This window comes from Mastigoproctus giganteus, chromosome 7 (assembly GCF_048544385.1).
Source record: "Mastigoproctus giganteus isolate SK-2022 chromosome 7, ASM4854438v1, whole genome shotgun sequence".
Lineage (NCBI taxonomy): Eukaryota > Metazoa > Arthropoda > Arachnida > Uropygi > Thelyphonidae > Mastigoproctus > Mastigoproctus giganteus.
In genome coordinates, this window is record NC_143581.1 from 25,233,491 (window position 1) to 25,258,545 (window position 25,055).

Consider the following 25,055-nt stretch of genomic DNA (forward strand, 5'->3'; position numbering starts at 1 on the left):
AGTGCTATGGATAGGGTGTGTCAAGAGAATGGGCAAGAGACAAGATTAAGCAAACAAAACATGATATATTAAACGTAAACACATATCTTCATGTTAAAGAGTATAACTTTATACCTTCGTCACTATATGCTGAATGTTACACAATGTATTAAGGGTTAAAATATAAATGGTACATGTATATTTGTTGGTTGCGTTCTTCATGTGACAGTTCTGACCAGCTGTTACTCTTTCTCTCAGGAATTGACAAACAACTTGCTGTCCGAAGATTTAGGCAACTGTGTAAAGTTAGCTTGTATGTTTACCAATGATTGATAACATTCCATCTAATATCACCAATAGGTAGGTAAAATGCTGACATGTAAATCTGGCAGGAGGAATGTAAGTAATCATCAACAGTGCAGGGGAAGCTAGGTCGTTCCATTTAATTCGCTATTAAAGTACAAACAAACCTACCAGTAAACTTCTGCATTCCTCCAGAATTAGAAGTTTCCCGACAGCATTCCATGGTGTATAACCTTTCCAAGGTACGACTTCTAGGAACCAACAGAATGATGAACAAAATCACTCTCTCACCAAACAACCAACAACCACCCCAACTTTCTGCCCTCTCCAAAATATATACCTGTCTCTCTCTCCCCCTGGGTTTTAATCCTGGTATTGGTCAGAAGACTAGTTTTGTGTGGGGGAAAGAAAACGATTGTCCTGGAAATCTGACCCAATTAAAAATAGATTCTTATGAGTAGAAAGAGGGACTTCGCATCTGCATGTGGTGGCATATCTAGATTCTTCAGCATTAGTCGCTAAATCTCATCTCCTATTCGTACCAATCTCCAGATAACAATCACTTCGTAGGTAGGGAGCTCATGTTTCACCTCAAAGGTATGTTCCTCACTTAGCTACACTCTAATTTCTCCATCGAGAATCACATTCTTTCCCACCGTCTTCATGAAATCTAATTACATGACGTTTGTTCAACTTGATTGAGAGACAGCTTCTTGCTGTGAATATGCCGAAATCATGACAGTGGGATAGCGCTTCGATTGCAGCTTCCCTAGTGTGGCGTCAAGGGGTTCATGTTTGTTCGGATAAAAATAGCTTTCGGTTAAAGTTATTATTCTTTAAATATAGTCGTGGCAAATATATAGGGCAACTGCTCTTAAAGGCAAATAGAAGTAAAATGAGGATATTTTTACACTCCTTACCGCCCTGAATAGATTTTTTGCCGTTGAAAAGAAAGTTTCATACGAGTTTGCAAACTAACATAGAATCCTTCGGGGGGGGGGGGGACAAACATGCCTCCTCTTATAAAAATTGGATTAATCTTAATTACTACTAATAGTGTTAAAGAAAACCATGTATTTGATACAACAATCCTCAATATGTTATTAGGGGGGGTGTGTGTGTAGACAATCGACATCAACTGAGTACAGTTCTGTATATATAACAACCTTACCTTGGTCGAAGCAGCTGCTACATCAGAGATTCTTTAAAGTTTGCAAAAACAACAAAAAAAAAAATCATTAACATAATTGATGAGATGTTATGTTCTGTTCACAAAATAGCAAATGTTCATAAATTGTTGTGACAATGTCTTTTGGGTTCACTCTTTCTTTATTAAGTATGGTGCAGAATGTTCTGATGTGCTAAAGAAGTGTCCATTATTGGTCTGGAGAATCACTGAGAGTTCACTTCTTCCAGAACACAGAGGATGTAAATTTTATATCACATTGTTCACTCGATGCAGAAAATGACATGGAACAAAAAAAAAAAAGAGTTAGCAACAGCTCTTTTCTCTAACATTCATTTAAAATATCATATATACAACAATCCATATCAAAAGACAATATATACAACCCAAGATCGAATCCTATACTCCAGAGCAAGAGCTATGTTCAACAGACTCAAGGCATCAGCAATAAAGAGATACACCGATACTGCCTTGTCTAAAGGAAAAGCGCCATACTCATCAAGACACAGTTGCATTATTTCAAATCTTGATCTAGATAACTGGATGAACTACATTTCAAGATTCAAAACCAGTCCGCTTCTGCCGAAATCCCTCTCCCAAAAACTCTCAATTTGCTGCTACTGATGACCTCTCCATAATTTCCATCACAAGACAGCAACTGATATATGCAATTAACTCCCCTGCGTCCATCTAGTACTGCAGGCTGTGATAAGATACCTCATTTCATAATTAAATGCCTTAGCCCCTATATCCTAGATACATTACTCTCAATCTACAACTCAGTTCTTTCCACACGAGTTTTCCCTGCCTCAGTGGAATGAATACTCTGTGAGGCCACTACCTAAGGTTAAAGCACCAACAAGCCTAAAAGATTTCAGACCAATCTCAACTTCTTCCACCCACTCCTGAAACTTCTAGAAAGGCACTCCTTCCAGCATTAAACAAACAGCTGATGCCACAGAAGCTGAAACAGTTCCATTTCGCAGTCGAAAATAGATCCACCATAACAAACTCATGGCCGCACAGATATCAATTCTTCAAGCCTTCGAAAATAAATCTGAATTAGCTATAGTGTACGCCGATATTGAAGCTGCTTTTGACAGTCTAGACGTCACAGCCCTTCTCAGTCTTCTACAATTCTTCTTCAGGATTAATGGAGACCTTCTAGCTTTCCTCACCGCCTTATTGAAGAATAGAAGTGTCCACCTCACTTTGAAGAAGACCCACTTTACAAGAAAAATCAATGCAGGAGTCCCACAAGGTGGTGTCCTGTCTGGCCTTCTCTTCTCAGCCATTCTGATTCCTTTTATGCGTCTTCGTGATGATGCTATAATATATGGCCGACGATATAAAGTTTCTGACCTTAATCCCACCGTCTGCAGACCCAATGGCAATTACGTCTTCCATCACAGAGAATTTGACCGACCTTTCAACTTACTTGAAGATGTTTGGATTAAACCTTAACCCTTCAAAATCTGCAATAATGAGATACTCATTGAAACACCAACCAACAATAATTCAACCTTCAGTTTTAGGTACTCTCATCCCAGTAGTTACCTGCCATAAGGATCTCGGTATCTATTTTGATCCGAAGCTGAAATTTAATGTTCACACGGAATACCTCCGGAAGCGATTTAACACCCTACGCTGGAGAGCGAAACAACACCTACTTCATTCCAATGATGCCGCAACCACTACCAGATATCTTCAAGCCACTGTTTATCCGGCTATTTTATATGCAGCTGAGATCTGGGCATCTGCGTCGCCCTCTCTTCAAAAACCGGTCTTCTCGTGTGAATACTGGACCCTGAAATGGGCCACAAATAAGCATCGCCGACCCCCTCAATTGAGAACAACTGACATGGCTGAGCAGTTAAATGTACCCAGGCTTCCGAGGTTAATTGACAGCAGGCGTTTAATGACCTCAGTAAAAATGTACACAGGAGTGATAAACGCCACAAACATCTGGGATTTCTGTCAGGGCACAATCCTCCGCCATCCTTGAGGTCAGAGCCCACACTAACCCTCAAATACAACCGGCTGAAACTGTGTAGTCGGTTCTTACCTGCCCAGGCACTCCCCAAAATTCAGGCACTGCTCCGTCTTGGAGTCGACCTACAAAAAATGGCTACCGACTACAAATACCGTCACATGCTCCTCGAGTGGATTACATCGGTGGAACTGGGATAACTTCTTCCATATGACGTTCAGTCCTCATATTTTCATTATTATAATTTCATTTTTACATGTTTAATTTGTGTAACTAATAATTTCCATGTAATGGTAAAAAATGTTTTGCCAATTAATCTCAATATTATAATGTAAAACTCCTGGCCATGTCGCCGTGATGAGTATTATTGTCTCTAGTACATGTTCTGTACTTATCAGCAATAAAGAATTTATTTATATTGTTCATATAATGTTATTTCATAATTTGTTTAGTTATACATTTTGTCCACATGCAATATAGGTTATTAATCATACCTTAAAACACATAATCGAGGTTCAATAAAAGAAAATGTTCAAGGTAACCAATAATTACAATGTTTAAATCAAAAACGTAGAGTGATATACTGGATCAACTAATAGCATAATTACCCATGAAACAATAAACAATAGGTATTAGTATATGTCCTTATCATTTAGGTAATTATCAACATAAGATCTTCAAACATATTGTAACCATTCACTATAGAAAAACATAAGGTTAACATATATCAAAACTTAGATTAACATTTATACAAGCACTCATAATTAAAATAGAATATGCACATTACCATACAATTCTACTTCGTTGATACAACATTAGTACTTCAAAAGACTGACCAATCCTCAGAATTACAACACTTGCTGTTGATCGTTCTCTGGTGGTGATGAAGGTAGTAGGTTTAGCTTCGTTGCACTTATTTCGTTGTTTTCAATGCAATGCAATAGTAGCTTCCCTTTGAAAGTTTGAGACACTTTGACTCATTCATTTTTGCTGAGGGCTGATGACCCTCCTATGTGTGAGTCCTGTGGCAACAGTTTTATCCATGAGACACATTTTAATTGATTGTCCAGATTTTAGCAATATCCGTTTTATCGCTTTTAATCATCTGACTGAGCCGTATACACTCAATCAGATTTTATCCGACAATGACAATGTGTCTGCTGTTTTTAGCTTTTTAAAATCAATAAATATTTTTTGCTCGTATATAAAATTTACAATTTTCTTTTATATATTTGTTATACCTTTGGACATAGTGACCTAACTATTTAGGTTACTGATAGTTTAAACTTTTTTATTAATGACATGGTCTTGGCGCATTATAGCCTTAGTAAGCTAATGCGCCAATAAAATCAAAACCAACAACAACAACAAAACCTTTGAACTGAAATAATAAACAACTTAATTAACAAGATTTTTGAGACTTTTAATGGGGACAAACTTTTGGAATGACCTGAATAAGAGAAGGCAATTTTTGTTGAAATGTAAAATACTTTATCCAGTTCAAAAATTAAAGTTAAATTTAATCTTTAAAAGTCTTAACACTATTTTTGAAGAGTCGAACCTGCAAATAAATGGCTCACATAATTTAAGGAACCCAAAAGCAATTATTTTGCCTCACCCTAGGGTACTAAATAGATTTGGAGATAGGAAATAAAGAATTACAACTTGTTGTCAAGAAATTTACTTTTTCTACCAAGTTCATTTATTGTAAACAAGTTCTCTTGATAAAAATACTAGTCATTTAAAAATACTTGATAAAAATACAAGTAGTACAAATACTAGTCATGGGGTGGAATACCCCATCAGGGAGATATAATATAATAACATTAATGATAATAATATGTATATTTTCGCTGAGAGTCAGAAGTAGAGCACAGTAAGTCTTATCAATATAAAGAACTAAGCAACACAGATTTTTCCAAAACAGGTTGATCAAAGTACACTGCAGAGCAGAAAGTAAGAAGACACTTGAAGATATTGAAAATAATAGTACGCGCCTCGAGACAGCTATGGAACGGCTGTAGGGACTGATGTACCAGTGAGTTAATATAAATAAAAAAAAAGTAACAATGAACAATTTATAATAAAAACTTAAAGAATTCTAGTAAAAGCATAGAAACACAATAAAGTCAGTATGAAAGTAGGTTAAATAGGATTTAAAACAGTAAAACATTTTAAATAGAATTATAATACTAATCTCTGTTAGAAATAAACCTATTGTAGAAGTGAAAGTAAACAACGCATTGTTTTTTTTTTTTTTTTTTTTTGGTCTGAATGAAATTCACCTGAATTTGTTTCTTCTCTGCATGGAAACCATGGTTGCTCACATTTATCAGTATAAGCTACTGAAACAAGATCTAAAAAAATTAGTCAGAATGATGTGAAACGCCAAGTTTAACATTGAAAATGCAATGTAATGTATATGGCTAACGGTAATCTCCGATTAACCTATCAACTGTGTAATAGTCCGCCCAAGGTAGTGGGAAGTGAAACAAGACCTGGAGGTAATTGTGTTGTCAGATATGCAGTTCTGTTAACAATGCATTCAGGCTGCCAGGACAGCTCACGAGTTTTTGTCAATAATATACAGGAAATTTGCTAACAAGGGTAAGGAGGTTGTTTATATAGGAGGCTGATTATTCCATTGTACAAGGCCACATCTTTAGTACTGCATAGAGGTCTGGAGTCCTCATTTTGGAAGGATGTAAAACTGGTGGAACAGGTGCTGAGAAGGGCAACGAGATTATTGAAGGAGACAAAAGGGTGTTCTTACCAAGAAAAGCTTCACATGGTACAGTTCTGTAAATTTCAGCGTCTGGAGTCTAGGCACCTGCAAACACCTGACTGAGGTGTTTAAGACTTTGAACAGATTGAGCAGGCTCCATGCTGATCGCATTCTTCCTCTAGCTCCGACTACACACATTTATAATGGAGCATGAGTTCAAACTGAGGAAGGATAGTTGCAGGCTAGATGTGTGGAGGTTTTCCGTCATAGGTGTTTGTTGGAACGAATTTCCGTCAGTTGTTGTTGAGCGAGCAGTTTCAATAAATTCAAGAAAAAATAGCCGCATTATTGGAGGCAATGGACAGGTGTTATCTAGACCACTCATTTTCTTGTTTTTATAGCTCAGAATCATTTGCCACTCCTAACACTAATATTGACGAGCGTTATTGTGAATTATTAAGATAGGGTCTAAATTCACCGAGTTAACTATGAAGGTAATGTTAAATGTTTAAAATTTCATGTTGTGGGCTAATGAAGTAATGAAGATAATGTTTAATAAAGCAGCGCGATTTGGTTTTGCTCTAGTTGATTTCCTCGGAATATTCCACGCCATGAACTATCAAATTAAGTGCAGCCAATAGTGAAGTTGAGAGGTTTTTGTACAAAATCGAAAAATTTCTTGTAATAATAAGAAAGGTTGGAAGAAAGCAGAGGAAATTGTTGCCAACAGCAACCCTTCTGTAAAGAATACCAGCAGAGCAGGTGGTATCGTAGGATATGTTCTTAAAATTGGAGTCCAGACCACTCACTTTCAGAATGTTAGCAAAAAAAAAAAAAAAAAAAAATTCAATGGTTTCTTGTGATAAGGTATAACAGTTCGAGAAGATTAAGAATATATCGAATTCAGACAACATCAAACACAGACTTTATATCCGTGTATATATGTCAATGGGATTTTTTTTTTAGGTTAGGGGATTGATTGTTGTAAGGTTTCAGGTGCCTCAGTAACGTAGACCATATTTACTGCGTATATTGTGTGCGTTCTGTGGTTAATTTGGATCATTATTAGCATTAGCAGGGCACATGATGCAAGAAAGCAAGCGTATACAGCATAAGCAAAAAAAAAAAAAAAACACAGTCCCTTCTTATTTCACCCATCCACTTGCTCCAAATGTTTGTCTAGTTCTGCCTTGAATCTGTTTAAGTTTATTAACTTCTACAACGACAGATGGAAGTTTGTTCCAGCAATCAACCATCTGCTGGCTAAAGGCGAACCTCCGCACATCTTTACTACAACTTTTTTTTCCTCAATTTGAATTTATTCCCTCTCAGGCGATTATTCTGAGCAAGAGGAAGAATCCCATCATCATTGAGCATGCTCAAATATTCAAGGCTTTATACACCTCAATAAGATCATCTCGCAGGTGCCTAGTCTCCAGTCACTGTAATTTCCAGGGGCTCACATCTGGTGAGTATGGGCTTGGCACACCCAGGGTCCTTAGCTGGATATCATCATTTTTCTATTTTTTTGTGATTCCCTTTTACTTCCAACACACACACACTCTCTCTCTCTCTCTCTCTCTCTCTCTCTCTCTCTCTCTCTCTCTCTCTCTCTCTCTCTCTCTCTCTCTCTCTCTCTCTCTCTCTCTCTCTCTCTCTCAAGATAACTCAGAATGTTTTTTTTTTGGCTGGTGCAGAAAAAGCCTCAAGGCTTCCTTGCACCATATGGCTAATTATAATAATAATATTAGTAATTAGCAAAACTTATGCCTTTGTTCATAAGAGCAACCCTTTGTTTCATTCACTAATCTCGTTGTCTTTCTCTGTACTCGTTCCAACAGCTGTACACCCTTCTTAAAATGAGGCCTCTAGACCTGTATGCAATACTCAAGGTGTGACCTGACCACTGCCTTATACAAGGGGATAATCACCTCCTTATCCCTCCGTATTTGTCTATTTTCTGGAAGAAAAGCTGAGTTTCCGAAAGAATAAACCATCCCAGCCTCGCGTGAAGCTGACTTATCCTGATAACTGTGAGCAACCATGGTTTCCATGCAGAAAAGAAACAAATTCAGGCAAATTTCATTCAGCCCAAAAAAAATAACAATGCATTGTATACTTTCACTTCCACAATAGGTTTATTTCTAACAGAGATTAGTATTATAATTCTATTTAAAATATGCTTTACTGTATTAAATCCTATTTAACCTACTTTCATATTCACTGTACTGGGAAAAAGCCCCCCTAAAAGTTCCTCACATCTTCAACAGAATTCAAACTCTTTTCCAACCGGTCCGAGGAGGATGGCGATTATTCAACAGTGCTACTGCCGTGAAGGCGTTAGCGTTAGCATTAGTAGTGGCATATAATACAACAAAGCAAGCGTATACAGCATTAGCCATTGAATTAACCCCCCCCCCCCATGTGAGAAAGAAGATGGCCGATGGGTAAAAAAATTAACCTAACAGGAAATGAAAGAAAAAAAAGCACAAAAACAGTATAAATTGTAGAAAAAAATGATAAAACCAGAATGAGAGCAGAGAGTGAGTGAACGATGATTATGATTGGATAAAATTTGTACTTGCCTTCCCACATTCATCTCAGGAAGGATGAATGGCAGATGGCCATAGTGGACCTTGCCTATCCAAGCAGACACCATGCCATTGCTAGTTAGCTTTGTGTGGGATGTTAACACTGGCCAACAGGGCCAGTGTTAACATCCCACACAAAGTTGCCCCTTGGCCAGTGCCGGATAGAGCACTAACGCAGGGGCTCCAACATAGGGACAGAATGCCCATCCTCAGGGCAGGATGGGTATTCTGTCCCAGAGGGATGCTCTTTTGTCTCCCCTTTCAACCAGCAGGCGTCTTTACTACAACCCCCTCCATCTTTCTCTCTACCACTTTAACTCCTTCCACTTGCTGTCTTCCCACTATAATTTTCAACCTTTCAGGTTTTTTTTTGTTTTTTTTTTTTTTACTGGGCACATCCTGTTTGTAGCCTTGGCTACCAAAGGGTTCGCCCAGCCAGTGCTTTCATACTCCCTACCGCCCAGTCCGCCTCCTCGAATCACTTGACGGCAAACTAGAGGTTTTAATGTGAAAACACAGGCCCCTAGGTAGGCTAAGAGGCCGGATGAACAATACAACCAACACAACCCCACACTAATACTCAGAAGTGGACTGGGTCAAATATTCTTACCGGGGAAGACTTGTAGCGGCCTCATACTAGTGATTATGGCCATATTATTCATGGCCAATATCACACCAGCCTCCATCGCTTTCAGGCCCACCGGGGTTTCCCAAGTAAGTCTTATGGCCAGGCCGCCTCTCCTAATAATACACGAACCTACATAAATCTGGCCCTTACAGAGTTTTGTGTTCATCAAATTACATGACGTTGGAGGAACTCTGGGAGCTGCATTACAATTAACACTATATACTATACAGCCTCAGCCAAAAATGAGTGAAAAAAATAAAAGTTTATGGTATTTGGAACAAATAAATTAGTTTCAAGCAAGTTTAATCGTGGTGTCCCATACTTTTGAATACCAGTGTACATAAATTTGAATGTTGTAACAGCCTTGCTTGTTCCATGTAGTTCTTTAAATGTTCAACTTTTTATTAATAAGTTTGAAATTTATAATTCTGATGGCTTTCCACAAATAGATAGATATTTCATTGTTTTTTTTTTTTTTCGTTTGCAGAAGCTATTAAAATTACTTCAGAGGTTGGTGGTAGGGGGCATAATGGGTGATGTTACACTGTTACCTCCACTTGCCAATGTAGTAGGCATTCGAAGAATAAATTTGACGGTCGTCTGTTGAATTTGGTACTGTTTCTAAGAGTTTTATTTTGTATATTGAACCAACTGGTTCAGGAGAATTCTCTGAAATGTCGAAATCTGACCAAGTTTTGATATTAGATCCCCCATCAGAACTACGTTTTAAAGGTAGGTCTTCTGAAGATATTGGGATAATGTATTGTGGAGTCATCTGAACTGTTTGGATTAAAAGGTAGCCATATTGTTACAATGTAGGACACTTTTTGCATGGGTTTAACAGGACTGATGGGAGTTTGTACTTTACTCTGCCGGATATCTGTTTTTGTGTGTGTGACTGACTATACTGTACAAGTTTTGTCCAAGGAGATTTGCATTTTTTGGAGGAGGGGGGGGGGGAAGAAAGAAGTGGATAGTATTTCCGTGTTCTAGTGTTGGTCACTGCACTTCTAACTTTCGTTAGTCAACACCCATCGGTGTCTTGTGAACAATCCAATTTCATTTATTTTTGCTTAGGCTCGCGAGCTTTTTATAGCAAGTAGAGCTTTGTGTTGTCCCGAAATCATTAAACTGAGGAACCGCTCGTTTGTTACTTCGGATATTTGCTAAACAATTATGGTCTTCGCAATTTGATTGCTACCTTACATTTTCATATTTCATTCCCAAGGTACAAACATGCAATTTTGAATCGCATTGATTTAAAGAAAAAATAAGCATGGAAAAAGTACTCGTATTAAAATTATTGTGATTCAGTTTTATTATGCTGTAATTGATGTTATCTTTTGAATATTATCGAGTGATACTGGATCAATACCAATAAGAATCAATCATTAAATGACATAGATGAGCGTTAAAATTGCTTGTAATGAATTTGCTTAATGGGTTTTTACACTTCGCTAACAAAATAAATTTCTTATTGGATTCGTTCCTAGTGAAAGGATTTAATAATACTTATATTTGACGATTGGATTGGTTTTTGAAAACATTGTAAACATTGGATTAATGATTCATTTTCAAGAATGCACATTCAGATATGGTGTTTGTGTTAATACCATTAAAAATATGTTTGGAAGAGTTAAAAATATCTTCATTGATAATGTTAAAACCATAGAGGGGTTGTGAGGTTTGCTTTTGTGATCAGTTAAATTTAAAATACTTTAATCATAAGCACTGTACAATTTTTAGCATCTTGTGATTGGTGAGTGCCTAGTATTTAAATTCTGTTTCTATATGGTACACAGGAATCATTTTGCTATTAACAAAAATTGGCTTAACAGCAATACTTGCAATACTTTCATGAAATATTGACTTAGGTTACAGCTTGTAGGCTTCTAGTTATCTGAACAACAATCATAAATTTGCAAGTTAACTCTCCTCCCGATATTGCTTATTTAAATTTCCAGTGTGGGAAGGGAAACTGAGAAAGAAATAAATAAAATAAAAAATGAGAGGACAGGAAAAGCATGTCTGCAAAGTACATGCTCCAGTGAGGTGCACTTTACAGATGCATGCTTTTCCTTTCGTCTCACTTCCATTTTCTTAGATTCACTTCCCATGTGGAATTTTAAATAAGCAATATCAAGAGGTGAGCTATAATTGTAAAGAAGTTTTCTATTTTGTTTATAAATATTGACTATTATAAAGAAAGGTTTGCTGTTTGAAGTGGTGTTTTACTCGGTTATTCTGAGACACCAAATTGAATTTTTGAGTGTTATGGCAATTGTATGTAACCAAAATTCAGCTAATATATTAATTTTCCCTAGTATATTATTATATATATTTTTTTTTTTTTTTTTTTTTTTTTTTGTTGGGAATAGTTTTGTATATTAACAGTTGGTAGATTACGAACGTTTTCTTAACCTTATTTTAATGATAATGATAAATTAATCAGTTGTGACAGTATAGTGGGTTGTAGTTTATCACACATTTGGAGAGGTCTGGGTTCAAATTCTAACAGGCTAGAGGAATTCTTTTTACTCAGGATTGTAATAGTAATAGCCATATAGCGCAGGGAAGCCACAGGCTCTTGCTACACTGGTCAGGGGGGAAAATGAGTAGATAACAAAATACAAATTATTTGCTTCCCTTCTCACATAGGCAAGTATCCAGTTGACCTTTAAGTTTATTCAAACTGTCAGCCTCAACTGCCTGTGAAGGCAACCTCTTCCAGCAATGACTCACTGGCTAAAAGAAAACTTCCTACAATCTAGTCTAATCCTCTTCCCCTGTAATTTGAATTTATGCCCCCAAGTTCTGGAATTCTCTATAACAGTGAAAATCCCACCATTCATTTTACTAACCCCTCTCAGGGCTTTATAAATGTCAGTCAGGTTGCGAGTTGCCTGTCTTTTTTTTTTATATGAAGTCTCCATACTTGGATACGGTATTCCAAATGTAGTCTTACATTTGCCTTATACAATGGGACTATGATTTCCATATCTCTATAGGAGAATGTTTTAATAAATCATTGATAAGACACCATGGGCTTTCCTGGCTGCCTGTTTACACTGCTCAAAAAACTTTGTATCCACCTGTATTATAACTCCCAGATCCCTTTCTTCCTCTGTTTTTAATTCAGTCCCATCAAGTGTATAATTAGACTGGTCGCAGAAAGGAGTCAATGTGAATGGAGAGTACCTAAACCATTTACGATCTGCAGATGACATTGTGGTTATAAGCCACGATCCCAAAGAATTAGAGGAAAATCTTAATCAGTTATGCACAGTTAGTAAGGATTTTGGACTAAAGATGAATATGGCTAAAACAAAAGTAATGATGAACAAGTATGCCACGGAAGGGAAATAATGATTGCAGGAGCAGTAATTGAAAAGGTGGAGTCATGTACTTATCTGGGACAAGTTATTAGCTGTAATAATGATAAACGGCTGGAAGTCAAGAGAAGAATAAATTTTGGATGGATAGCATTCAGGAAATATAGTCACATACTGAAGAGCAATATCCCAGTTTGTCTGAAACGTAAAAGAATGAACCAATGTATACTCCCCACCATGACTTATGGAAGTGAAACTTGGGCACTCACCAAAAGAATGGAAGAGAAGCTGAGAACTACACAGCGAAGAATGGAACAAATTATATTGGGAATCAGACTGTTAGATAAGAAGAGAAACACATGGATTAGGCAGCAAACTCAAGTAAAGGACATTCTTATCAAAACTAAAGAACTAAAATGGTCTTGGGCAGGACACATAGCTCGAAGACATGATGACAGATGGACTAAGAAAATAACAGAATGGTACCCAAGAGGAGCTAGAAGAAAACCTGGAAGACAAAGGCGGAGATGGATAGATGAAATTCATGAGTTTTTGGGTAGTAAATGGATGGCCAGCGCTCAAAACAGAAGGAACTGGAAAGTTGCTGGAGAGGCCTTCATCCTGCAGTGGATTGAAAATGGCTGATGATGATGATTCCCCAAGTGCATTTTGTTGTGATAAAACAAAGCTGCCACTTTTCCGACTATTCTTGCAGCCTGTTCAACTCATCCTGGAGGAGCAATGCTTGATACTGATCATTAACTACTAACCCAGTCTTTACTTTGTCTGCAAATTTTGACATCAGGCCTTCTATCCTATCGTCAATGTCCTTTATGAAAATAAGGAACAACAGTGGTCTGAGAACTGATCCCACTTCTGATTATACACCAGTCTGAAGAATATCCATTAATTTCAACCCTCTGCCTTCTGACCTGCAACCATCCAACAGTCCAACTTAGAATTTCTCCAGTAATCCCACCACGTTCCAGCTTATACAATGACCTTTCGTGAGAGGCTGAGTCAAATGCATTACTAAAATCCAAATAAACTGTGTCGAACTGGTTCCCTACATCCAGCTCACGAGTAACTGTATCAAAATAGCTTACTAGGTTAAACATGATTTTCCCTTAATGAAACCATGTGTGTTATTCACAGTACCATATCTATTTAAATGTCCTTGGATTGCATCTTAATCATTGCTTCTAAGATGTACCCTACCGCTGAAGTCAGACTAGCCAGTCTGTAGTTACCTTCACTCTTATAACCGGCTTTATGTATTGGTGCTATATTGGCATTTCTCCAATCCAAAGGATGGTTAAAATTCAGATCTTTGGTTACCACTCCAAGGTAGTGATTGGCAGGTGCCACTCACTGTTTTCCCCTTCATCTATCCTCCTAGGTTGATATGCCTAGGGTGTTTATCCCCCACTTGCCACTGTTTTAAAATTGGGAACTTGTTTTCTGATTTTAAAACAGTAGGATGGGGGAATAAACACCCTACCTAAGCCAACATCCCCCCCCTCCTCTCACGACACAAAACAATCAGAAACAAAAAATTTAACCCCAGGAGCTCACATCTGGTGAGTATGGGCTTGGCACACCCAGGGTCCTGAGCTGGATATTATCATTCTTCTCGTTCTTGGCGATTCCCTTCTACTTCTCTCTCTCTCTCTCTCTCTCTCTCTCTCTCTCTCTCTCTCTCTCTCTCTCTCTCTCTCTCTCTCTCTCTCTCTCTCTCTCTCTCTCTCTCTCTCTCTCTCTCTCTCTCCCCCTCCCTCCCTCTCTCTCTCTCTCCCTTAGGGTAACTCAGGAATTTTTTTTTCGCTGGTGCTGCATAAGCCTCGGGTTTCCTTGCACCATATAGCTAATACTAATAATAAAACACCTTCACAATAATCACCCAGTCACAGAACTCATCAGTACGGTCACTCTGTTCTATGACCATGCTCACTGCTCAGAGACATCATCATCAGCCATTTTCAATCCACTGCAGGATGAAGGCCTCTCCAGCAACTTTCCAGTTGCTTCTGTTTTGAGCACTGGCCATCCATTTACTACTCAAAAACTCATGAATTTCATCTATCCATCTCCGCCTTTGTCTTCCAGGTTTTCTTCTAGCTCCTCTTGGGTACCATTCTGTTATTTTCTTAGTCCATCTGTCATGTCTTCGAGCTATGTGTCCTGCCCAAGACCATTTTAGTTCTTTAGTTTTGATAAGAATGTCCTTTACTTGAGTTTGCTGCCTAATCCATGTGTTTCTCTTCTTATCTAACAGTCTGATTCCCAATATAATTCGTTCCATTCTTCGCTGTGTAGTTCTTAGCTTCTCTTCCATTCTTTTGGTGAGTGCCCAAGTTTCACTTCCATAAGTCATGGTGGGGAGTATACATTGATTCATTATTTTACGTTTCAGACAAACTGGGATATTGCTCTTCAGTATGTGACTATATTTCCTGAATGCTATCCATCCAAAATTTATTCTTCTCTTGACTTCCAGCCATTTATCATTATTACAGCTAATAACTTGTCCCAGATAAGTATATGACTCCACCTTTTCAATTACTGCTCCTTCAATCATTATTTCCCTTCCGTGGCATACTTGTTCATCATTACTTTTGTTTTAGCCATATTCATCTTTAGTCCAAAATCCTTACTAACTGTGCATAACTGATTAAGATTTTCCTCTAATTCTTTGGGATCATGGCTTATGACCACAATGTCATCTGCAGATCGTAAATGGTTTAGGTACTCTCCGTTCACATTGACTCCTTTCTGCGACCAGTCTAATCTTCTGAAAGCTTCCTCAAGGGCAGCAGTAAACAGCTTCGGAGATATTGTCTCTCCTTGTCGAACTCCTTTCTCGATTTTAAATTTGCTACTGTCTTTGTCTAGTCTAATAAAGGATGTAGCACTCTCATATATTTTCTTCAAAATCATAATATATGGAGTATCTATGCCTTGTCTTTCCAGTGCCCGAAACATTGCCTTATGCTGTATGGAGTCAAATGCCTTTTCATAATCCAAAAATGCCAGTTTTTGTGTTATGTCTCTTCCTCCCAATTTTAACAACTCTACAGTAATTTCATCTTCCCCCGGGGCTTTCCGATTCTTCATTTTCTTCAATGCATGTTCTGCCTCATCAGGAAGAATATCGGGTATGTCGTATGTGTTCAGAGACAAGTGGTACCCAATTAATAGATTTTAGCCGAAAGGAATTTCTCCCTAGTCCAAAGATGCCTTCATCAGTAACTTCAGTGATTCAATACACTTCCTGACAGCCTCCCTCAAACATCTACTGTACTGAACCACAAGATTAGATATGTGTTTAGATTACCACATATACAGAAATATGTAGAAAAATATGTATACCTACCCATACCACAGAAATATGTAGTGATTGGTAAACTTGAGAATGGATTAAAATTCAAAAATTTGCTTTATAAGACAATTCCAAATTATAAAATATCTAAATAATGCATCAAAATTCTTAGCATAATGTATCCTACGTTAATCAGGTGGTCCATCGAACACTTACATGTGCCATTATGTTGTTTATGAAAATTAATGGCAGTGACAGGGAATGGTTTTTTTTTTCCCTCTCCTCTCTTCACTCTGCTAAAATGAATAGATTTCTTCGCTTCTCTTTTAAGAAGTGAAAACAGTTTGAAGGAGAGGTTTCTTTCAGTATTTGTGAAAATTGTAATTTCACAATTTTTGATAATGGATTTTTAGCATTTTCCAAAGTGGAAGGCAGACTTGCAGAGGAGATGAACAATCCATTGTGGATTGTTTTACTTTTTTTTTGATAAGCTGATCTAAACAGTGTGTGTGCGTGTCATAATGAGTATCTTCATGGGAGAAAGTTTTTTTTTTTTTTTTTTGTTTTCGTTTTCATCTGCTGTCTTGGAACCAAAATGAAATGGGTGCCACTGTTCACTATGTGGGAAGTGGGTGCCCTTAATTTTTTTCCATGGAACTGCTTGTTCGGCGCTTGTTAACATTCTCTGCTTCTAATGCAAATAAGCAGCTTTGGATTTTAATGAACTTGGAGGGAAACCACCCCAATTTTAGAACTTTTTCTTCCACTTTGACAGAAGAATAAACCAGATATTTTTAGGCAACCTTCATTGGGACTGATTAATTCAGTCGTAATGAGAAGAAAGCCCAGAAATATTTGTCCTTTCCGTTCTACATTGACTCAATCCTGGGTTGAAACTGTTGTCAGAAAAGCCAGCAGTGAAAGTGTTAATTGGGTTAAGAATGTGATAGAATTCCAATCCCAATAACTGAGATTAGTTTTTTTTTTTTTTAATAAAGTTTATAACCAGAAAAAAAATTATGGTCATCCATCTGAATTGTTTTGTAGAAATACTCATCTGTCCTGAGACAGTTAGTTTTTCTGTTGAAAATCTATACTCAGACACTATCATTGACTGGAAGTACTTCTAGTCTGTTTTTCAACTGTGATCAAGTTAGTTGGTTTTGAGTGGAGGTTGCAGAATTTTTTGACCTTGGTTGGGGAATATGTTTTGTGCTGATAGGAAAACCAAGTACTTAAGCCCTTTTCTGTAAATAAAATTTCTTAGGAAAAGAAATGTTTGGTTTAGTTGATGCTAAGGTTTTGATGGTATGTGCACTTCAGTGGGTACATGGATTTGGGTGGTGGTGATGTAATCAACATTCTGTGTCATTTTAATAAATGCTGAAATAGTAGAACATTAGTAAGTATTAATTTGATGTTGCAGCTCACCATCATATCATTTTATTGGAACTGAATCCCTCTAAGTTTATTAAGAATACATGGAGGATTTTTTTTTTTTTTTTTTATTATTATTACCCTGGCAGCAATGGCACCTATTGTGTATTAATCAGCATTTGAAGATTAGTGTCAGTAACTCCATCTGCCTTACTAATTATGTGCAGTCTTGAGTAGTTTTGCAAGTGGTATGTTATTTTCTAGAAATTATACATGCGAAGGGTCTGACAAATTCAGTGCCACCCTTGGTGTTTTTTTTTTGTTTCCAGCTTATCATACAGTTGACTCATTTCTACAGCAAGTTTACTGTTCATTTCATGTTGAATTATTATATAAAATGGTTTATCTATTTTTATTATTTATTTATTTATTTTACAAAACATAGTATTATTTATTAGTTGTACCAAATAATTATTGTAAAATGTTTATTTCCTGAAAGGTGCATCCCAAAGCCACTTGAAAGAAGGGTTTCAAAAAAAAAAAAAAAAAAAAAATAGAATTAATTACATAGCACAATTTTTACATAATTGAAAAATTAGCTATTACGTTGTATATCATCATCATTTTAGCCATTGTTGACCCACTGCAGCATGAAGGCCTCCTCAACAAAGTTTCCAATAACTGCAGTCCTCTGCTTTTAGTTGCCATTGTATACCAGCAAATTTCACAATTTCATTGATCCACTTCATCTTTGGTCTTTTTCTTGGATGACAGGTTGAGCAGTATCCATTCCAAAATTCATTTGGGCCATCTTGATATGTGACCTGCCCATTTCCATTTTAAGTGCTTTTCGTGCACTTGTTTTTCGGTCTCTTTTGTTTATATTTAAAATTTTGCACTCCATACTTCTGTGTGTAATCCTTAGTCTCTGTAAAGCTTTGGCATCTATTGTCCATGTTTCACAACCATCCATTAAGACAGAGGATACATTGATTAAAAAAAAAAAAAAACTTTTCATTTGAGATAGTGCCAAGTTTATCTTGAATACTGTATTAAGCTTTCCAAATGCTTGCCATCCCAATTTTATGCACTGTTCAGTTTTCATTGTGCTGTTTCCATCTGTTGAAATTTCTTGTCCAAAGTAAACATATATTTTCGCTTCTTCCAGTTCCTGTTTTTAGGCCATAATTTAGTGTGGTAAATTTGTTTTTTTCTTGATATTCATCTTAAGGGCACACACATATTTTAAGGGCACAAAAGGTGATATAGTTGTACACGTTGGCACTAATGATATTAAGAGTAGGAGACCAGCGGAATTACCTTGAATTTTTTTCAAGGTCACTGTTGAAAAAAAGCCGTGAAGTAGGGTTGAATTTGAAAGTGTCTGCAATTCTGCCCAGACACGATAGGAGGGAGTATATGATGAGAGCCTTGTCGATCAATTCGACCCTGGAAAGATTGTACAAGGCTCAAGGGGTAGAATTTTTTTCAGCCTAGTCTGTACTTGTTAACAGTAGAGATTGCTTCTACAGGGATGGGATACACTTAAATAGAAAGGGTGCAAGAATATTTGCTGATGCTATCGAGGCAGTGTTAGGTGGGTCGGAAAACTGCTAGCTTGGGGGGAGACAAAGACCAATAGATTGACAGTAGCCACTGGCAGAGATGAAAGAGATTCTTGCACTGCTTCTATTGGATGAACTTTAGATGAACTAATGAGGCATATGGCAGAGAAGAAAAATGCATGGGATACATACAAATTAACACGTGACACGGATGCCTATGATAGATACAAGTTGATCTGTAACCAAGTTACAAAGGAGGTTAGGCAGGCGAAGGCAGATTACGAGAGATCCTTGGCAAGGGATGCGAAGAAAAACAGCAAAGAGTTCTTTACTTATGTAAACTCTAGAAGGAAGGGGATGAATCAGATTGGTCCACTTGAGATCGATGGGTCAACTGTTGATGACCCTGCTCGGGTAGCTAACAAACTAAATGAATATTTTGCATCGACATTCACACATGAGGAGTTATTCAGCGAGGGGAATGCCAGAGGTGTATTCAACTCTAGCAGTAAGCTAGAGAATCTTGTAATAACTGAGAGCAAAGTGGAGGAGAAATTGTTGAAGATAAACACAAGAAAGGCACCTGGGGTGGATGGGATCTATCCAGTTATATTAAAGGAGGCAGCAAAGGAGGTAAGCAAACCCTTAGCCATAATTATGAGAGCTTCCTTGGACTCAGGGGAGGTACCCATTGACTGGAGATGTGCAAATGTGACCCCAATTCACAAAGGGGGATCAAAGGCTGACACAAGTAATTATAGACCTGTGAGTTTAACTTCTGTTCCCGGAAAATTAATGGAGGCACTGGTGAAAGAAGCACTGCAGGATCATCTAGACAAGACTTCAGTTATAGCTAGGACACAGCATGGTTTTGTTAAGGGGAAGTCTTGCCTGACCAATTTGATTGGATACTATGATGCAGTCACAAAAGAACTGGATGCAGGGAATAACTTTGATATTATATACTTGGATCTTAGAAAGGCTTTTGATACTGTGGAACACATGTGCACATGGAAGACTGCTGCACAAATTGGAGCAGTGTGGCATTGGAGGCAAGTTGCTGCTATGGATAAAGGGGTGGTTGAGGGGGAGAAGACAGAGAGTGGTAATCAATGGACACTGCTCATCGTGGACTAATGTTATTAGTGGAGTCCCTCAGGGTTCAGTATTGGGGCCTTTATTGTTTTCTGTATTTATAAATGATATTGATGATGGTATATCAGGCTTAATGTCCAAGTTTGCAGACGATACGAAGGTTGGCAGGGTTGTCAAGGACACTACTGACACTATGCTGCTGCAACAGGATTTGGAAAGGTTGAGCAGATGGGCTTCGAGGTGGCAAATGAAGTTTAACATTGACAAATGTAAAGTACTACATATGGGAAACAGCAACCCCAGAGCAACGTATCAACTCTGTGGTACTACACTGACAGTGGTAGAGAATGAAAGGGACCTGGGGGTGGTGGTGCAGGCAGATATGAAGTTCTCTGAGCAGTGCAGACGAGCTGCAAGAGTAGCTCATGGTGTATTGTCAATGATATATAGGAATTTTTCTAGCAGGGATAAGGAGGTGATTATTCCCTTGTATAAGGCAATGGTCAGGCCACACCTAGAGTACTGTATACAGGCCTGGAGGCCTCATTTCAGGAAGGATGTAGAGCTGCTGGAACGAGTACAGAGAAGGGCAACTAGATTGGTGAATGGGACAAAGGGGTTCTCTTACGAAGAAAGGCTTAAGTTTTGCAAATTACAGTGTCTGGAAACTAGGCACCAGCGGGGTGATCTGATAGAGGTGTACAAAGCCTTGAATGGTTTGAGCATGCTCAATGCTGATGGGATTCTTCCTCTAGCTCAGAAAAATCACCTGAGAGGGCATAAATTCAAATTGAGGAAAGACAGATGTAGGATAGATGTGCGGAAATTTGCCTTTAGCCAGCGGGTGGTTGGTGGGTGGAACAGACTTCCATCCCTTGTCGTGGAAGTTGATAGCCTAAATAAGTTTAAGGCTCAGCTGGACAGGTATTTCGAACGAACAGAGGGGTGAAGTGGAAGTGGTTATTTTTATTTATTTATGTTACTTTTTTTTTTTTTTTTTTTTTTTTTTTGGCTGATGCTGCATAAGCTTGCTTTCTTGCATCAAATGCCTCTACTAATGCTAATGCTAATGCTAATGATTGACAGTAGCCACTGGCAGAGATGAAAGAGATTCTTGCACTGCTTCTATTGGAATGAGCAGAAGCCTGAAAAACAATATGCAGGTTATTTCAGAGACTGCTGGAAGTCATTGCGGTACAAGTAAACACATGGGTTTTGTTAGGGTAGCTAAGAATAGAAACAGGTGCATGTATACTTGCGTGTACACCAATGCTAGGAGTTTAGTAAATAAATTTGATGAATTTAAGGTTTTGCTCAAAACATCAAAGGCAGATATTGTTGGGATATCAGAGACATGGTGTCACACAGATATAAGGAATGCAGAACTGGAATTTGGGGAGTACAAAAAGAAAGGATAGACAGGATAGGAAGGGAGGAGGGGTTATGCTATTAGTTAAAAAACACATAAAATCGAAGGAAGTGAAGCCAGTCGACATCGATGGACAGGGCAGTGTCGAGTCAGTTTGGTGTGACATAAGCATGGGTAAATCAAAATTGAGAGTAGGAGTGTGCTATAGGCCTAATGACTCTGATGAGTATAATAAGATACTGTACAGGGAAATAGAATGGGCCAGTAAATCAGAGTCTTATAATGGGGGATTTTAATTTCCTAGATATTGACTGGAATTTCTGGGTTGGTCACTCACACACTAGCAAGGCTTTTGTGGATTTATTGTATGATTGTTTTCTACACCAGCATGTTCGGGAGGCAACTAGAGGGAGTAATACTCTTGATCTGATTATCAGTAGTGATTCTTCATGCATTAAGAATCTGCAGATAAAGGAACCACTAGGTGGCAGTGATCACAGTGTGCTGAAGTGGGATTTACTCAAAGAGGTAACTGCCATCAGGGGTAAAGGGAAGGGTTTTTGCTTTCATAAAGGCGACTATGATGGGCTGAGACAGTATTTAAATTCTATACAGTGGGACCAACTGATGATGTTACCAACAGCAAATTCAAAATGGGAAGCATTCAAGGAACTAATCTTGGAAGCTACCAGGCTTTACATACCAACCGAGAAATATTGTTCAAGGTTCAGGCCTAAATGGTTGTCAGATGAACTAATGAGACATATGGCAGAGAAGAAAAATGCATGGGATACATACAAATTAATGGGTGTCATGGAAGCCTATGATAGATATAAGTTTGTCTGTAACCAAGTCACAAAGGAGATTAGGCAGACAAAGGCAGATTATGAGAAATCCTTGGCAAAGGATGCAAAGAAAAACAGAAAAGTTCTTTACCTATTTAAACTCAAGAAGTAAAGGGATGAATCAGATTGGTCCACTGGATGTTGATGGTTCAACAGTTGAGGATCCTGCTCAGGTGGCTAACAATCTAAACGAGTATTTTGCATCTACATTCACACATGAGGAGTTATTCAGGAAGGGGAATGTCATAGGTGAAGTAAACATTGGCAGTGAGCTAGATGATTTTCTAATAACTGAGAGGAAAGTGGAGGATTTGATTTTTTTTTTTTTTTTTTTTTGATTTGGTAGTTGTTGGCGCATCGGCTTCTGTGGCCATATTGCACCTCCCAAGGTTTTTGCAGTACTTTGATCCAAGCCCGAGGCGGGAATCGAACCCGCGACCTTTGGGTTGCCGGGCAGGTACTTTACCCACTCGGCTAGCCCGGTCGGCCAAAAAGTGGAGGAGAAATTGTTGAGGATAAACATAAAAAAGGCACCCGGGGTGGATGGGATCTATCCAGTTATATTAAAGGAGGCAGCAAAGGAAGTAAGCAAACCCCTAGCCATAATTATGAGAGCTTCTTTGGACTCAGGGGAGGTACCCATAGACTGGAGATGTGCAAATGTAACCCCAATTCATAAAGGAGGATCAAAGGCTGACACAAGTAATTATAGACCTGTTAGTTTAACTTCGGTTCCAGGAAAATTAAAGGAGGCACTGGTTAAAGAAGCACTGCAGGATCATCTGGACAAGAATTCAGTTATAGCTCAGACACAGCATGGTTTTGTTAAGGGCAGGTCTTGTCTGACCAATTTGATTGGATACTATGATGTAGTCACAAAAGAACTGGATGCAATAACTTTGATATTATATATTTGGATCTTAGAAAGGCTTTTGATACTGTTGCGCATGGAAGACTGCTGCACAAATTGGAGCAGTGTGGCATTGGAGGCAAATTGCTGCTATGGATAAAGGGATGGTTGAGTGGCAGAAGACAGAGAGTGGTAATCAATGGACACTGCTCAACGTGGACTAATGTTATTAGTGGAGTTCCTCAGGGTTCAGTGTTGGGTCCATTGTTGTTTTCTGTATTTATAAATGATATAGATGATGGTATATCAAGCTTAATGTCCAAGTTTGCAGACGATACAAAGGTTGGCAGGGTTGTTAAGGACACTACTGATGCTATGCTGCTGTAACAGGATCTGGAAAGGTTGAGCAGATGGGCTGAGAGGTGGCAAATGAAGTTTAAAATTGACAAATGTAAAGTACTACAAAAAAATGGAAACAGTAACCCCAGATTAACGTATCAACTCTGGTACTACGCTGGCAGTGGTAGAGAATGAAAAGGACCTGGAGGTAATTGTGCAAGCAGATATGAAGTTCTCTGAGCAGTGCAGACAAGCTGCAAGAGTAGCTCATGGTGTCTTGTCAATGATATACAGGAATCTTTCTAGCAGGGATAGGGATGTGATTATTCCCTTGTATAAGGCATTGGTCAGGCCACACCTTGAGTACTGTATACAGGTCTGGAGACCTCATTTCAAAAGGATGTAGAGCTGCTGGAACGAGTACAGAGAAGTGCAACAAGATTAGTGAATGGAACAAAGGGTTGCTCTTACGAAGAAAGGCTTAAGTTTTGCAACTTACAGAGTCTGGAGACTAGGCATCGGCGAGGTGATCTGATAGAGGTGTATAAGGCTTTGAATGGCTTGAGCATGCTCAATGCTGATGGGATTCTTCCTCTTGCTCAGAATAATCACCTGAGAGGACATAAATTCAAATTGAGGAAGGACGGATGTCAGATAGATGTGCGGAAATTTGCCTTTAGCCAGCGGGCAGTTGGTTTGTGGAATAGACTTCCATCACTTGTTGTTGAAGTTGATAGCCTAAACAAATTTAAGGCTCAGCTGGACAGGTATTTCGAACTAACGGAGGGGTGAAATGGGAGTAGTGGTTGTGCTTTTTTTTTTTTTTTTGGCTGATGCTGAATAAGCTTGCTTTCTTGCATCATATGCCTCTACTAATGCTAATCTTCAAGCCAAATATCTTGCTTTCATGCTGCAGTTCTTCAGTGTTTTGCTGCAATTCTTCTAAATCATTGGCAAAGAGATTATTGTCTCCAAATCATAAGTGTTTCACTTAATATCCATTTATCTTTAGTCTTTTATTATCCCAATTTAGCTTTCAAAACATTTCTTCTAAACAGGCAAAAAATAGTTTTGGGGAGATTGTCTCCTTATTGGATGCCTTTTTTTACATTGATATAAACTTTATCATTATTGACCCATATTGATGCAGCTGCCTTTTTATATATTGATTGTAAAATATTGATTAAGCTCTGTCTACACCTTGGTTGATTAGGGCATTGATTATTGCTCGTTCTGTAAGTGAGTTGAATGCTTTTTCATAGTTGATGAAGGCCATACTTAATGGAAGGTTATATTCATTATGCTGCTCTATAACTTTCTGCACTGTTCAGTAAAGTGTGATCCATTATACTGAAGACACTTCTGAAACCTGCTTGTTCTTTGTGTTGTGTTGCATCAAGTATTATGCATATTCTTGAAAGTATCATTGCGAAGACCTCGTAGACAACTGGCAGTAGGCTTATTAGTCAGTAATTTTTTAAATCTGCCTTGTCATCTTTTTTGTGTAGTCGGATTGCTTCTGCATTTTTCATGCTACAGTTCTTTGTAAGTAGAATTCATTT

At 38.1% G+C, this 25,055-nt stretch overlaps 1 protein-coding gene across 2 annotated transcripts in view; it reads left to right on the top strand.

The window, feature by feature from the left end:
- Positions 1–9,953: 9,953 nt before the first annotated feature.
- LOC150082672 (vesicle-associated membrane protein-associated protein A-like) overlaps positions 9,954–25,055 on the top strand; it is a 152,788-nt gene continuing 137,686 nt past the window's right edge. For both annotated transcript variants that reach the window (XM_090378741.1, XM_090378740.1), the window contains exon 1: positions 9,954–10,134. In XM_090378741.1, the coding sequence (XP_090234867.1) occupies positions 10,077–10,134 (58 nt within the window). In that variant the 5' untranslated portion in view covers positions 9,954–10,076. The remainder of the gene's footprint in view (positions 10,135–25,055) is intronic.